This window comes from Suricata suricatta, chromosome 1, assembly GCF_006229205.1.
Source record: "Suricata suricatta isolate VVHF042 chromosome 1, meerkat_22Aug2017_6uvM2_HiC, whole genome shotgun sequence".
Classification (NCBI taxonomy): Eukaryota; Metazoa; Chordata; class Mammalia; order Carnivora; family Herpestidae; genus Suricata; species Suricata suricatta.
The window spans coordinates 37,805,313-37,821,214 of record NC_043700.1 but is presented as its reverse complement, the minus strand read 5'-3'; the positions used below and the strand labels follow the sequence as shown (position 1 = coordinate 37,821,214).

The 15,902-nt window shown below is 40.6% G+C and overlaps 1 protein-coding gene across 5 annotated transcripts in view; it reads right to left on the bottom strand.

Annotated features, from left to right (window-relative positions):
* CSGALNACT1 (chondroitin sulfate N-acetylgalactosaminyltransferase 1) overlaps positions 1-15,902 on the bottom strand; it is a 252,405-nt gene that overhangs the window by 19,272 nt on the left and 217,231 nt on the right. For all 5 annotated transcript variants that reach the window (XM_029936838.1, XM_029936843.1, XM_029936833.1 and 2 more), the window contains one exon: positions 7,560-7,661. In XM_029936838.1, the coding sequence (XP_029792698.1) occupies positions 7,560-7,661 (102 nt within the window). The remainder of the gene's footprint in view (positions 1-7,559; positions 7,662-15,902) is intronic.

The following is a 15,902-nucleotide window of genomic DNA, read 5'->3' as shown; positions in this document are numbered from 1 at the left end:
CTGCTAGATGTTACAATGACCTCAGAAAGCTACTGTTTCTACTGGAGATTTAATTTCTCTAATTGACTTGCATTTCCCAGAACCGCTGGATTGAAAATGATAAAAGATCTTGTTGTCTAATAAGACTTACTCTCATACAGACTCCTTCCCACCATTACAAGGAAATTCTCTTAATGTGGCACTTCCCACATAGCCCTTCATTAAAAAAAATACTTTAAAAATGTACATAAAAACCAGTATTATATTCAATGTACAACTTAAAATTTAAATCTAACAGCTCTAGATACCATATGTTTGCACTCATAGGTCTAACAGAGGAACATAGGGAGAGGAAGGGGGAAAGAGAGCTAGGGAGAGTGAGGGACACAAATCATGAGAGACTACTGAATACTGAAAACGAACCATGGACTGAAGGGGGAGGGGGAGGGGGAGAAGAGGGTAATGGTCATGGTGGGGGGCACTTGTGGGGAGAAGCACTGGGTGTTATATGGAGTCTAATTTGAAAATAAACTATTAAAAAATTTAAAAAAAATTTTTAATCAAAAAAAAATCTAACAGCTCTAACTACTGAAATTGCTTATGAGTTCTACTTAAAGAAAACATTCAAATATGGTCAAGAATTTAAAACTAAACAGACTCTCAGGCAGCTGTTCTAGATTTTTTTCTAGATTCTAAGCTTATAAAAGTCAGTTTACACAACTCTTTTAGTTAATTTCTCTTGAAAAGATGAAGAAATGGACAAACATTTAGCAGACCATCTAAGAAAGATTTAAGACATATTACTCAAATTAATAAAATTACAAACAAAAGAGGAGACATTACAACTAATACCACAGAAATACAAAATATGATGAGACTACTATGAATAATTATTTGCCAACAAATTAGATAACCTAGAAGAAATGGATAAGTTCCTAGAAACATATAACTTACCAAGACTGAATCATAAGTAATAGAAAATGTGAACAGACCAATAGTGAGCAAGGGGACTGAATCAATAATCAAATATCTCCCACAAATAAAAGCCTCAGGACCAGATGGCTTCATGAGTAAATTTTACCAAATGTCTAAAGATGCATTAATCCCAATCTTTCTCAAACTCTTCCAAAATATTGCAGAGGAAGGAACAGTTCCAAACTCATTATATAAGGCCAGCATTACTGTGATACTGAAGCCAGACAAGGGCATGACATGAAAAGAAAATTACAGGCCAATATCCTTGATGAACACAGATGCAAAAATTCTCAACAAAATATTGGCAAACCAGATTCAATACATTAAAAGGATCATATGCCACGAACAAGTGAGATGCATCCCTGGGAGGCAAGGATGGTTTGACACCTGCAAATTAATAAACATGATACACCATGTTAACAGAATGAAGGATAAAAATCATCTAATCATTTCAACAGATGAAAAAAAATTTTGGCAAAATTCAACATCCTTTCATGATAAAAACTCTGAACAAATTAGCTATAGAAGGAATGTACCTCAACATTATAAAGGCCATATACGACACACCTACAGCTAACACAATACTCAACAATGACAAGTTAAAAGTCTTCCCTCCAAGATCAGGAGCAAGACAAAGAACAAGACCACTCTTATTTATCGTAGTATAGAAATTCTAGCCAGAGCAACTTTTGACGTCAAGGGAGAGAAATTAAAGGCATCCAAATCAGAAAGAAGTAAATTATCTCTGTTTGTAAATGACATGATCTTATACATAGAAAACCCTAACTAGGCAGCTCATAGCTTATCTTTGCCTTTACTTGCTTCTTGCACAAAGTCTCAAGGTCTGCCAGAGGTGAAAGGGTAAGGCCTGCTCACATCTTTCCTAAGTATGAGCAGAGCCCTAGATGTGTGCCTAGACTTCTCAATCCCTAGGGATATATTTGAGCTTTCCTTTTCTTTTCTTTTTTAATGTTTTATTTATTTTTGAGAGAGAGAGAGAGAGAAAGAGAAAGAGAGACACGGCGTGAGCAGGGGAGGGTCAGAGAGATAAGGAGACACAGTATCTGAAGACAGGCTCCAGGCTCTGAGCTAGATATCAGCACAGAGCCTGACGCGGGGCTTGAACCCACAACCACGAGATCATGACCTGAGGTGAAGCCAGACGCTCAACCGACTGAGCCACCCAGGCGCCTATTTGAGCTTTTCAAAGCCCCAGTGTAGATCTCACTCCTCAGCATCACCTTTTAAGCTTTTTGGCTAGTCTGTTGTTTGCCCCAACTCTTATCTACCACCCGAGGCAGCCACAAAATTACAGACTTCCTAGAGTTGTGTTTTGGAGGAAAGGCTTTTTTCCACTGGGAGAGCTCTGAGTCGGGTCAAATAAAGACAACTTGTGAATAGAGTCTTCCAGGGAACTCCAGACAGGTCAGATCATGACCTGGGAATCGTTTTTCTGGGAACGATGCTTTAAGGAGCTCCTGTCCCACTTGTGCCCTGGTGGCTGCCAGGCTGTGGCTCTTGCTGCACTTGTGGGCTATTGGATTTCAAGGCTACCAAACAGCTAAGGAGAAGGTGGGAATAAGGCAAGTTAAAGCTGCACAAAAAATTCCATCATTTTTCTTGGATAAACATTTTCCAGAGTATGGCAAGCTTTGTTTAATTTCAAGAGTTCTTAAAAAGTTGATTTTGACCATTTTTAGCAATTTTCTCATTGCTCTATGAAGAATGTTTGCAGGGGTCTTTATACTACCATTTTTGCTGACATTACCTTTCTTTAAGTGTTGGATTATATTTCATTGTATAAACAATATGATTTAATTTTTTTCATAATATATTTTACTACTATTTTTATTTGGAAAAATTTCAAACCTTCAGAAATATGAGAATAATATAACTATCCACATATCTTTCACCTAGGCTTACCAAGTGTAACATCCTGCCTGCCTGCTTGCTTTGAACCATTTCAGGGGTAGATGCAGATATTGTGACAACTTTACCCTTGAAGGAAGTATCTCCCAAGAATCAAGACACTCTCCTTTATAACATTATAACAATATAATAATCACACTCAGGAAATTTAACATTATTACAATACTATACACTATATGTACGTTCAAATCCCCCAAAGAACAATTTAGAATACCTAATATAGGCACATCTCACAAAGAACAAAATCTCTACCAAGAAGACTCATACTCAGTCCCTCTTGTAAACGCCAGGTGCAAATGGCCACAGGCTGGAGATGCCGCCTTAATCTGTGAGGTGCTTCCCAGGGCCCAAGACTCCTTATCTTCTCAGGAGGTATTTGCTGTGTTGCTTTTTTGAGTTTAGCAAATGAGATAGTATCTAAAAATTCCTTAAGAACAAATTAAAACAAAGCAACAATTCTGCTCTAATTTTAAGAACCAAATCAAAAGAAAACAAACCAGAATATAAACCTTTCTCCCCAATTTTCTTCTGGGATGTCTTGATAAAAATCTTCCTGAGGGTACATGTCAAACAAATCCTTTCAAAGAGGCACAAAATGACACCATAGCCAGGCAGGGTGCTGACAACACACACAGAAAACAAAAACCAGAAAAACAAAACAAAACAAAAAACCCAATTCTCTCTTATGTCACATACTTAAAATGACAGGGCAGTGTCTCATTTCTAGTGCTTTGATCTCAGAGATAATACCTCTGAAAGATGCCTTTGTAGCCATGATTGGACAGAGATGAAGCTGCAATGTAATAAATGTTAACTCATGCCAGTTTTTAAAAATCTCCTGATACATAGCTCCAAGCAAAGGTCTACCTAGGCCAGCAAAGTGTGGGCCATGGACCACCCAAATCAGTACCCCATGTGGGGCTCATTCTAAGTGTTGGTTACCAAGCTTCTTCATCTAGGCTCACTGACTCAAAATTTCTGACGATGGATCCCAGGAGTTGCATTTTAAAAAGCACCCCAGGTTATTCCCAAAGCACATTTATATTTGAAAATAACTAAGCTAGGCCTTAATCTGAGATTAACTGCAACTTAAGATGGAAAACTATGGAAACAGAATCAGATATTGAGAACTGATTTGTACTATTATCCATGGAAGTAGCTTCTAAATATTTTGACTACAATCCTTATAAAGGAATATATTATACATCATGACACAGTAGACACGACACACATTATAGTTTATAAAACAGTATTTTTCCTTACTACTTGTGACATGCTCTGATATCTTTTATCTTATTCTATTTCAATGTTTTAAAAACATTGGACATAACCCACTAAAGCTTTTTCACAACCTCTAATGGAACACAAATTATAGTTTCCAAAACACTGATCTATAAGCCATCAATGGAAATGTAAAGCTCAACTGTGTAAGCATAAATCAGGGACAGGGTAAAACAGGGCACATGTGTCATATTAGACTTTTACAAGATATTCTAAACATATATACATTTAGCTGGATTTAGAACAGTTTCATCACAATGCTATCCTAATGAAATATAATATCATTTAGGCTGATTTCAATTCTTATTACTTTCAAATGACAATTGAGGGTTTCAGAAAGAAGTATACTGGAGTAAAATTTTGGTGCAATGTTAAGCCTACGAGTACTAGTAGTTAATGGATGAGATTCAGATCCTGGCTCTGCCGTGTGGCAGGGTTGGCAGCCTGAAGAGTGACCTCTCCAAGCCTGTTTCTTCATCTATGAAATGGGGTGAATGACAGCATCTGTCTCATAAGGTTGCTGTGAATATTAGATAATTCATGTAAATAATAGTGGTTACTATTATTCAAAGATAAGATGCATTTTACCATCTTAAAAGAATGATAAAAATGACATCTAAATAGGGCTTATTATATAATCTTTCATATAGTTTACTAAGAATACAAATATATTGTGTACTGGCATCGCCCTTCTCTTGGCGAACAAACACTGAATGTTTTCTGACTGAGGCTGTAGGCTAGGTACAGAGTTACAAAGAGCCATGTGATATGGCACATATGGTACTACTTATTAAGCAGCTGATAGTCTAGTGAGGACAAAGAAAGAAATGTGAATACCCAAATCACATGCCAAGTGTCAAACAGAAGAGGTGCTGTCAGGGAATGTAGTCTGAGTTCAGAGAGAAGACTGGTCAGGAAGAGCTCTAGAGGTGGGCACTCAAAGTGGGGGGAGGTGGGGATAAAAGCGTGGGGACTGAGTACATAGAAAGGTGGGTGGAGAGAGTTGCAAGTAGAAGACAATAATGGGAGCCAAGATGAAGGGGCAAACCACGCCCCCCAGTTTGGCTGGGGACAGTAAGTCATCAAGACGAGGTAAGACGTTAGAGCCAGTTTGGGTAGAAGGCTCAAGCAATAGGGGATTATAGAGATTGATCTGGAAGGTGGCGTGGCCGTGCTGGCCCGTTAGTCAATTCAAGCTGGCCGTGGAGGGTGGGGCATCCTATGGGAGGTGGTCTGATGAAGGCAACATTGGGGGGGAGGGGAAGAGGACCCTCCCCACGGCATCAGAGGCATCTACACTGCAGATATCCCCAGTTGGCAGAATGAAAACATCAACACAGAACAACTGAGTTTCAATGGGTTCCTCCAGAGTTTCCATAGCACTGCTTTAAAGCACTCAGTCTCTAGCACAAAGGACTCAGTTTCTAGCACAAAGTTCTCAGTTATGGGTAGATTACTTGCTGGAAATTTTCCAAAATTTTAAGCAACTCATCCCTACCACTGAAATGATTCTACTTTTCTTGTTCAGCTTCTATTCATTCTTTGCTCACCAAGCACCCTTCTGACCGAGAATTTGGCTTGCCAGGTAATCTGATAGAGATAAGAATGCCTTGATAATAAGAGTCTTTAAGTATTCCAATCACTAGAAACAGTACCTCCCACAAAGGTATCACCCTGGCCTTCCACTTATCCGTCAGATTTACGCCAATTTTGTTATACGCATCAGCAAATGCCCCTTAATGTGCTCAGAAGGTGACAAACCCAATTTTGACTGCACTTTAGAAACACCTGCATAACTACTTAAAAACACCCTGGAATTCGGCAGCTGGCTGCAGTGAAGGTGTCTCGTGGGCAGTCCTGGGGTGGCCGCCACTTTCTCAGACAATGACTCTCAATCCTGGCTCAATGTTAGAAACAACTGGGAAACTTGAAAAAAAAAAAAAGATCCATGCCCAGGAATGGATAAGAGATGTTAAAACCTATCCACTGGGCAGAGGACATGAATTCTAATGCACCTCATTCCGAAGCAGAGATGAAAAGGATACTGAAATACATTGGAGTCGAGAGATTCCTATTTTACTCACATGTCGGATAATCAGTTATTCTACTGTCTTTGATCGCCCTTCCACAGAGGCCTAGCTTTTACACTGTTACTGGTTTTAAACTCTGAATTCCACACTGCTTTAGAATAGAGGTCAGCAAACTTTTTCTATAAGGGAGTGGAGAGTAAAGAGTTTAGGCTTTGCAAGTCATACGATTTCTGTCACAAGGCCTCAACTCCGCAGTTGTAGCACAAAAGCAGACATAAATAATATGTAAACAAAGAAGGAGTCCTGCAGTGCAATACAACTTTATTTCCAGAAACAAGGGATGGACAACATCTGACCAGTGCACTGCTTTAGTACATTTGAGTAATTGTAATTAGCACTCTGATCTTGTGCCCATTAATACAAAATTAGCAACAAAGTATGAACATAAATACAAAAAGTACACTCAATCTTATAATCTTATCCGTTGACTATCATCCTCTTCCCATTTACCAGAAGCTCAAAACAGGGGGGGCCCTGTTCATATTTAGACCAAACTGAGCTCTTCAGACTATTTCTGCTTCTGAGTACTGCTGACTACCCTCCACACTTCACTTATGGAGAAACTACCCACCTGATTACTCAAGTGAGGCCTGCAACACCAGAAGGGAGAGTGGCTATACCATTCTGGCCTCCTCACCAGTGGAAAACACCCTAGATATTTATTAAATACTTGTTTATTTTTTGGATAGGGAAACAAATCCATCTGGGCTACTTTCATTTCTTCCCCCATACAATTGGTCAGTGAAGTATAAATATACAAGCCTAAGTCTAAAGTTTTTTGTGTTAGATAATTTCTGTTCAGCTGAGCAGGCTTAATCAAGGATCCTGTCCTGGCCGTCACTTCCGACTTCCCCCTAATGTCTCAAAATGCATAATGAATGAAAGTCAACAGAGTGAGACCATTTGCTAAGTGGACGAAAACCGGAGCATGGAACGAAAACCGTCAGCTAGAGCTCGCTACGCACACGCGCCATCCCTCATTCCCACTCTGTGACGTCAAGTCCCCAGATCAGCAATGCTGAGACAACACCCAATCACGCAGAAGCTCAAGGAAGCCGGTGACTCCAATCTTGCAGCTCAAGGCGACTTATCTCAGGTGTCAAAGTTAGCACTCTGCACAGTAGGGGAGCAGCCTCAGGTGGGGTGGTCTCCCAGGGAAGGAGGGTGCACAACCAGCAAACGTTCAGTCTCCCAAATGACCCACAGTGTTAAGGAAAACAAAACTGAAGCAGGAGTTCAGTCCTTGGATGTATGTCTCTGAGCTCAGTTGCTATGAGTCCTTATTACAGTTCACATCATACTTACTTGGAAGTGTTTTCAAGTATTCCTTTGACCTCATTCATTTCTTCCTTCCCAAAGTAAACAACGGTGAGATGAATTCTCCCATCCTGTTGGATGCACATCTCTCTAGAAAACAAAACACATACATGTCTGGTCCTGTTTTCACAATAACAGGCAAGGTCCAAACAAATACCTGTTTTGTAAAGTGCAAAAGGTTCTCAAAGTAAACTGAGTGAACCACCGAAAGAGCAGAGATGGGACAGCAGGCCATTTCTGGCTGGCCATCACAATTACCTGTACTGATCCGCATCTTACGGAGAAAACAGTGAAATTTAAGTGAAACTGGGTTGCAAAAGGCCACAGGTCTCTTCTGTCACAAGCTTAGCCCATTGGGGTCACCTAGTGTCAAGAAGGGCACTGGGGCCTTGCCCTTCTTTGGCATAAGAAGGCTATGAAATACAGAAGACATAAATGTAAATTCCATTTTACAGAATTCCTTTCCTGCGTGTGCCAGACACAAATAGTCTTCAAGACCGAATGAGCAAAGGGAGCAAGACATTCTTACACGCAGGGCTCCGGAAACCCTTCTTCGCACCCTGGGGGAATGTCAAGGCTGAAGCGCAGCTGCTGTAGGCACTTCCCGAGCACACACAATCACCTGCGCTCTCCTCCCTGTGACCCATTGTCCCAGGCACGTGGCACCTCATGGTCCAGGGTCCTGATGGCCCTCTATGGGCCAGGCCTCTGGCTCTGGACTGGTCTAAACCTATTTTCTTCACCAAAGCTTATTTATCTGCCTGTGTCCTGCTCTCTAAACGGTAACACCTAGCTAATCTGGTAAGATACTCCACTGAGGGTTTACTGCATATACATGTGTGGTATGTGCATAAATTATATATAGATTATGTATATGAACATATGTGTGTATACATGTATGTAAATGTGTGTGCACATGTATGTGTACACATATGTGTGTATGCGTGTGCACAGTTTAAATACGAGTTTTCTGAAAGCAAGTTAATGAAAGATTCTACTGGTGGGATGATCTTTTTGTGATATTTTGACACTTGTATGTCCTTCCTTTTTATTCCTTTTGTCTTTATATTCACGATTTTCCTGAACCCCCTAAACAACAGTCCACATCACAGCTTTCTGGAATTCCCTGAGCTCTAACCGCAGAGGCCAATCTATTCAATGCTTTTTATAATGCCATCAAAAAGGAGTGACTGCCTAGCTGGGGTTGCTGGGAGAAATCCAAAGATGTAGGAGATCTGGTTCCTCTGCTCAACAAACCTGGGAAATAAAATGAGCTCAAATGAAATAACGACACTTCATGGCACAGATAACAAGCAGACAGAATTCAGAAGCACAGCAGATCCTATCAGCTGGAATGGCTGGGGCCTGAAGGATGGCTGGGGCAGAGGAAGAGAGGAGGAGGAAGAGATCCCAGATGGAAGAAAAGTCAGGGAAGATGCTACTGGCCCAAGGCTGGAGGCACACAGAACTCGTCCTGGCCACAGGCTCGGCTCTGAGAATCTATTTCTTTCCGGTGGATGAAAGGTAAGAGCTGCCTCGGAAACCCAGTCTGATGGCAGAGCTCTCGGACACAGACGAGGAACCAGAAACGAAGGCCCAGGATGCGACAGTGTGCTTCCAACTGAGAGCTCCCTCACAGCCCCAGGCCCCGCTGTCTGAACCCTGCCTCCTGACAACAAAATTCTCTTCCATAAAAGATCTCTTTTGCAAACTGGCCAGATAATGCTTCAACTTTCTTTGCCAGGGAAGAAATAAAGAACACACATGGTGCCAAGCACCAGGAAAAACTGTGCTTTCAAATTGCATGTGTAGTTGGAAAAAATGTATCCCAGAATCAGGAGAGGGTCACCCGCTGAGCCTGAATAAAAAGCATTCTTGTTTTTCTAGTAACATCTTTGCTAGCATTTAGAAATCCATTCAAAGCACTTCCTGTTTTCAAGGAATAAAACAGAGATACATTGGCCCTTCACTCTTCACTAGCCAGCTGAGGCTTCCCAAAAAGGCAAAGCAGAACTGGGTCAGAGGTGTTCCTCTAGGGTTCCATTTCATCTACTTATTTCTTCCTTCAGTCCTTCATTTAATAAACAATAACCAAACAAGAAACATACTATGTGCCAGATGCTCTACCAGGGGGTCTTAAAAAACTGAATAATACATTTCCGCCCTCGAGAAGTTCTCTATCTACCACGCATAACCAAAACTACCGAGAACACCATAAGCAAACGCTCTATGAGGGAATGAGCACAAGTGCTATGGAAACACCATCACCAATCTGTCTGAACGTGGGACTTTTGTATTTTTCAAAATAATTCTCACTAGACTCCATCCCCTGGAACAATGTGTGTGAGGAAACACTGTGCACGTGGGTGGCCACGTACATGGAGATGTCTGTGTTTTGGTGGGATTATTTGTGCCTGGATCCTCCGAGCTAACTTAGGCGCCCCTGAGAGCACATCTCAATAACGACCATGTTTGGGTTATAGCAAAGCCTGTGGAATAAATGTCGGGGAACCCCAGCTTCCTAAGGACCCTTCAGCAAAGCTCTTCATTTCACATGGATGCTTTGTATTAGCTCCACAATCCTACTTAGTCATTCTTCCACCTCAATCTAAAAGCCTAAAAATTCTGTTTCTACTTCATAAAGACCTTGTCTTTCTTCTTCTTTTTCAACTGAAGTATAGTTAACACACAGTGTAATTATATTAGTTTTAGGTGTACAATAAAGTGACTCAACAATTCTATCCATTCCTCAGTGCTCATCAAGATGACTGGACTCTTAATCCCCTTTAGCTATCTCACTCACCCTCCCTGCCCCACCGACCTCCCCTGTGGTAACCACCAGCTTGTTCTCTGTATTTAAGAGTCTGGGTTTTTTTGGTTTTTTGCTTGTCTCATTTTTCTTTGTTCATTTGTTTTGCTTCTTTGACATAAGGGAGATCATACGGTATTTATCTTTTTCTGAGTTATTTCACTTAGCATAATACTCTCCAGCTCTACCCCTGTTGCTGCAAACGGCAAGATCTCATTCATTTTTATGAATGAGTAACATTCCGTTGTATACTTATACCACATCTTTATCCATTCATCCATGGATGGACATTCAGCTGCTTCCATAATTTGGCTATTGTAACAATGCTGTAACAAACATAAAGGGCACAAATCATTTTGAATTACAGTTTTCATTTTTTGGGGGGGTAAATACCAGAAGCGGAATTACTGGGTCATGTGGTAATTCTATTTTTATTTTTATTTTTGGAGGAACTTCCATATTGTTTTCCAAATGCCTGCACCAATTTGCATTCCCACCAATAGCACATGAGGATTCCTTCTTCTTCACACCCTTACCAATACTTGTTATTTCTTGTGTTTTCCATTTTAGCCATTCCAATGAGTGTAAGGTGATATCTTATTGTGCTTTTGATTTGTGTTTCTCTGATGATGAGTGATGGTGAGCATCTTTTCATGTGTCTGTTAGCCATCTGTATGTCTCCTTTGGAAAAATGTCTATTTCTGGTCCTCTGCTCATTTTTTAGTCAGGTTATTTGTTTTTTTTGGTATTGAGTTGTATAAGTTACTTATATATTTTGGATACTAACTCCTTATCAAATATGTCATTTGTAAATATTCTCTGATAAATGAATTCAGTAAAGTCACAGGATACAAAGTTAATATACAGAAACCAGTTACATTTCTATACACTAATAATGAAGCAGCAGAAAGAGAAATTAACAAAACAATCCCATTTACAACTCCACCAAAAAGAATTATACCTAGGAAGAAACTTAACCAAGAAGGTAACAGAACTGTACTCTCAAAACTTATAAAACACTGTTGAAATAAACTGAAGATGATACAACCAATAGAAAGATTTCTATGCTCATAGATTGGAAGAACCAATACTCTTAAAATGCCCATACTACCCAAAGCAATTTATATATTTAATGGAATACCAACAACATTTTCACAGAACAAAAATAAATATTCCTGAAATGTGTATGGAATCACAAAAGACACAGAATAGCCAAAACAATGAGAAAGAAGAAAAAACTAGAGATATCAAAATCCTATACTTTAAGATATACTATGAAACTATAGTGATCAAAACAGTGTGGTCCTGGCACAAAAATAAGGCACACAGATCAATGAAGAGAGCCCAGAATAGAACCCAGAAATAAATCCATGATTTTATGGCCAATTAAGCTTCAACGAAGCAGGAAAGAATATGCAATGGTAAAAGGACAGTCTCCTCAGCAAATGGTGCTGGGAAAACTGGACAGCCACATGGAAAAGAAAGAAACTGGACCACTTTCTTACTCCATACACAAAAATAAACTCACAGTGGATTAAAGACCTAAATGTGAGACCTGAAACCATAAAACTCTGAGAGGAAAACACAGGCAGTAATTTCTTTGACATCAGCCACAGAGACATGTTTCCAGAAAAATCTCTTCAGGCCAGGGAAACAAAAGCAAAATTAAATTATTAGGACTACACCAAAATAAAAATCTTTTGCTCAGGGAAAGAAACCAACAATAAAACAAAAAGGCAACCCACAAAGACCTTGTCTTTTTAAGACATTTTTTCTGGAAAACAACAGTTCTTTCTGAGGATATTGTACCACAGCGTACAAAGATTAATTAAGATATATTTTCAGTCAGAAAACATGTATCACAGTCACTTACACCCATATTTTTATTTTCCAACAGTCTAAAACCACATCACAGTCTTTGAGTTCTGTTACTATTCTGAACAACTGCAGTGTGGAAAGAGGTAGCTGACCATCACTTACACTCTCAGTACGTAGGTAAGGAAATGAGTTCCAGTGACCAGCCCAAGCTCTGGAGGCAGCCAGGCATGCAATCCAGATTTCGTAAGGACCAGCCTGATATTTGTACACCTCAGGATACCCTAGTAGCATGAGGGATGTACCTATGAAATCTCACAGCTTTGGTCATAGCCGGTCTAGGAGTCTACCACAAAGCTCAGTGAGTTTGTGTGGCCAGGAGGAGAATGCAGAAAGCCTCCACAAGATTCCAGATGTAAACTGGCCATGAGGAAGGACCATTCAACATGCATTCCTGATGGGACCAGTCAGATATGACTGGGCAGTCTGGTGGACTGAGGGACAGGGTAACCCCAAGGGTATTTGGAGGAAGTGCTATACTCTTAGGGAGAAAACTTAGCCTCAGCACCATTGACAGTTTGGACCAAATAATTCCCTATTGTGGAAGGACTTGTCCTGTGCATTTCAGGGTGTCCAGCAGCATCCTTGGCCTCTACTCACCAGATGTCAGTTATACCCCAAACCCCCACCTCCGCTGTGACAACCCAAAATGTCTCCAGACTTTACCTAGTGTGCCATTGTAGAAGGTGCAAAATAGCTCCCCTGGTTAGAACCATGATTTTAAGAAAGAATCAGGTTCAGTAAAACAACTGAGTCATCAGAGGGGTGCGTGACTGTGAAACAATGTACATCCCCAGTGTTTGTCCTGCTCTGCAGCTGGCTCCTGTGGCCTCATGGGCGAGTCCTAGAGAGACATGGGGCTGCAGGAATCACTGAAAGGCTCTCTTTACAGAAAACAAGATTATGATGGGGGTGTCGGGAGCTCAAGCCAGAACTTCTGGGGAATAAACGTGGCAGTGTTGGCACAGTGATGGCTGCACCAGCAGCATCGTGGCATCAGTGAGAGCCAACAACTCTGGCTGTTGTCAGAGCAGCGGGTTTGCAATATGCCTGGGCAGTCAGTGGAGGCTGGACTTGTATTTGAGCATATGTGAAACATCCCTGAGGGATTCTTAGAAAGACTGGGAGGGGTACAAGAGGTTGGACATCTTGCAACAGAAGATGAGAGAGTCAGAAGGAAGACTATGTTTTCATATAATTAGGGGTACTTGTTTTAATACCTCAGATTAAGTGGTCAGTGGAAACATGGATTCAAAAACATATACTGGGTAACTTTGTTGTACAATGCATTATTCTCATTGGAATAAGATTCTTTTTTTAAAGAATCATTTATGGTGCCTGTAGAGGGACCAACCACCCAGGTTTGCCTGGGATTCTCCAGGCTTTAGCACTGAAAGTCAATACACCAGGAAACTCCTTGGTCCCAAACAAACTGGTACAACTGGTCACCCTACTTGTGTCAGAGACCCGACAGCATATTGGAAGGAATGAACAGCTGAAGAGTGTAAGGCAGGTTGGACTACGTGCAGCAACAGTTTGGAGGTCTAACAAGTCAAGGGGCTGAGAAGAGTATGATTAATTCCTCCTGAGTGATGGAGAAGGGTATCATAGAAGAGGGAGTATTCAAGCTGAGCCTTGACAGGTGAGTCGGTTCCACACAGGTGGAGAGGAACAGAGAAAGGGTTTTCTTGCCTAAGAAGGCATAGATGCAAGGAAATTATATCATTATTCTTTTGTAAGTCAATTTTATACTCAAATATACTAGCTATGACGAAAAAAATCTATTACTTAGCTTTAATTATGTAGCATGCAAATAAGATAATACATAACAGCCCATTAGTTCCCAAATATCACCTATGGTCTGCACTGACAACAAAAGGAAATTGCTTAGCCAAAAGGCATTGGAAAAGAGGACTAGGTTCTACCCTGAAGAGAGAAGAAATGTGTGATTGGGGCCTTTTGAAATCTGGCTTTAAAAAATAATATTCATCTTTGGTTTGGTGGGTCTTTTACCATCTTCTCACCCCAACCTAAGTTAATAAACATCTCCTGGATTTCATTATTTGAGTAGACTGATCTGTGTTATGAAATGAGACTGATTTTGACTCTCAACCAACCAACTGGTTGCCCATTTCAGAACAGCGAATGAGATAATTTCCAACTGATCATTTTCTAGTCTTGGGTGGATGTTTTTACATAATCTGCAGCTCAAATGAAATAAGAAAGAACCTCTATTAGGTCCCCAAATAGAAATTTTTCTCCAAATGAATGATGTAGATTAGTTCTTCTCCAACATATGAACCCTAAAACCTTCCCGGGTGTATGAACAGAGAAACGGCCCGTGGGAGACGTAGAGGGGCATGAGTGGGAGGGAGGATGATACTGCAGAAACTGCATTAGTTTTTCTTGAGGAAAACTAAAAATACCAGAGACCCATCTCTCTCACAATCCTATGCTTGATGATGACCTAAAGCCATTCTGTTACACTCTACACTCTACCAGCTTAGCCCTACCCTCAAGGCTCAGGTCTGCTTCAGAATGTCTACAGTCATTGCTTTTTAAAAATCCAGAAACATCTTAAACAATTCTATGCAGAAAAGGGATTTAAAAATCATTAAAGAAAATTTAAGTAAAAGACGTCCCTGATATTGCCTTAAAGTATAAATGCCTAGAGAGGGATGAGAGAAGAGTAAGAAGGAACAGAAAGAACAGAAAACAAAAATAACACTGAAGTCTGAAGAGAATCGCAGCAACACGAGAAAGAGTTCTCAGACCAGCTGGAAGTAGTCAAAATAAAAATCAAGCAAACTTGAAATGAACTGGGAAAGATTTTTAAAAATCATTAAAAAATCATTTGCATAAAAATCTTTTTTTTTCCTGGGACAGGCTCAGAAATAAGGATGCAAAGACAATCTAAAGCTTTGTAATTATGAGGTTCTTCCTGCTATCACTAACTACACCATGAAATGATTGATGAGCTTAAAACCAATAACCCAGAAGCCAAGAGAAACGAAACAGCCAAAAAGCAAATACAAGAATAGTTTCAAAGGAAAATCAGGTGATTACAGAAAAAAAAGAAGAGCAGCAGAAAGAGGAAAAGGAGGAAGAGGAGGAAGAGGAGGAGGCAGCAAGTCTGCTGGTCAAAGGGAAAACATAAAAACGCGAGCTAAAGGTGAAGCAAGGGTCCTAGGTACCCTCTCTCTATTCTTGGCCACAGGTGAAGGAATCCTGATGATGGAGTCCCCCAGACTCCAAGTGAGGCATATGGGGCATTCCTGGGAGAGGAAACAACACATGGAGACCGAGAGGCACCCCATGGGCCAGGACTATGTGGACAGCAAGGGAGAAGGAACCTGCCAGGGTGAAAAGGCATCTCATCTCCATGAACAACAATGGAGTCACCGAGCACACAAGTCACAAAGCAGCATCCAGTAGCCAGATGGGGCGAGGGGAGGGGTTCTTATTGCTCCTGTGAACTGCATTCCTGCATTCCAGGGAGATGACAATATTGAAGCTTTGGCTTCATAATTTCTTGTAAATCCTAAGAATATCACTCATTTAATGCCTACTGCTTCTTAAATAAAGACAGTGCTAGGAAAAAGCTTTTCTGAGGGCTGAAATAAACTAGCCTTAGTTTTCCCCTTTGC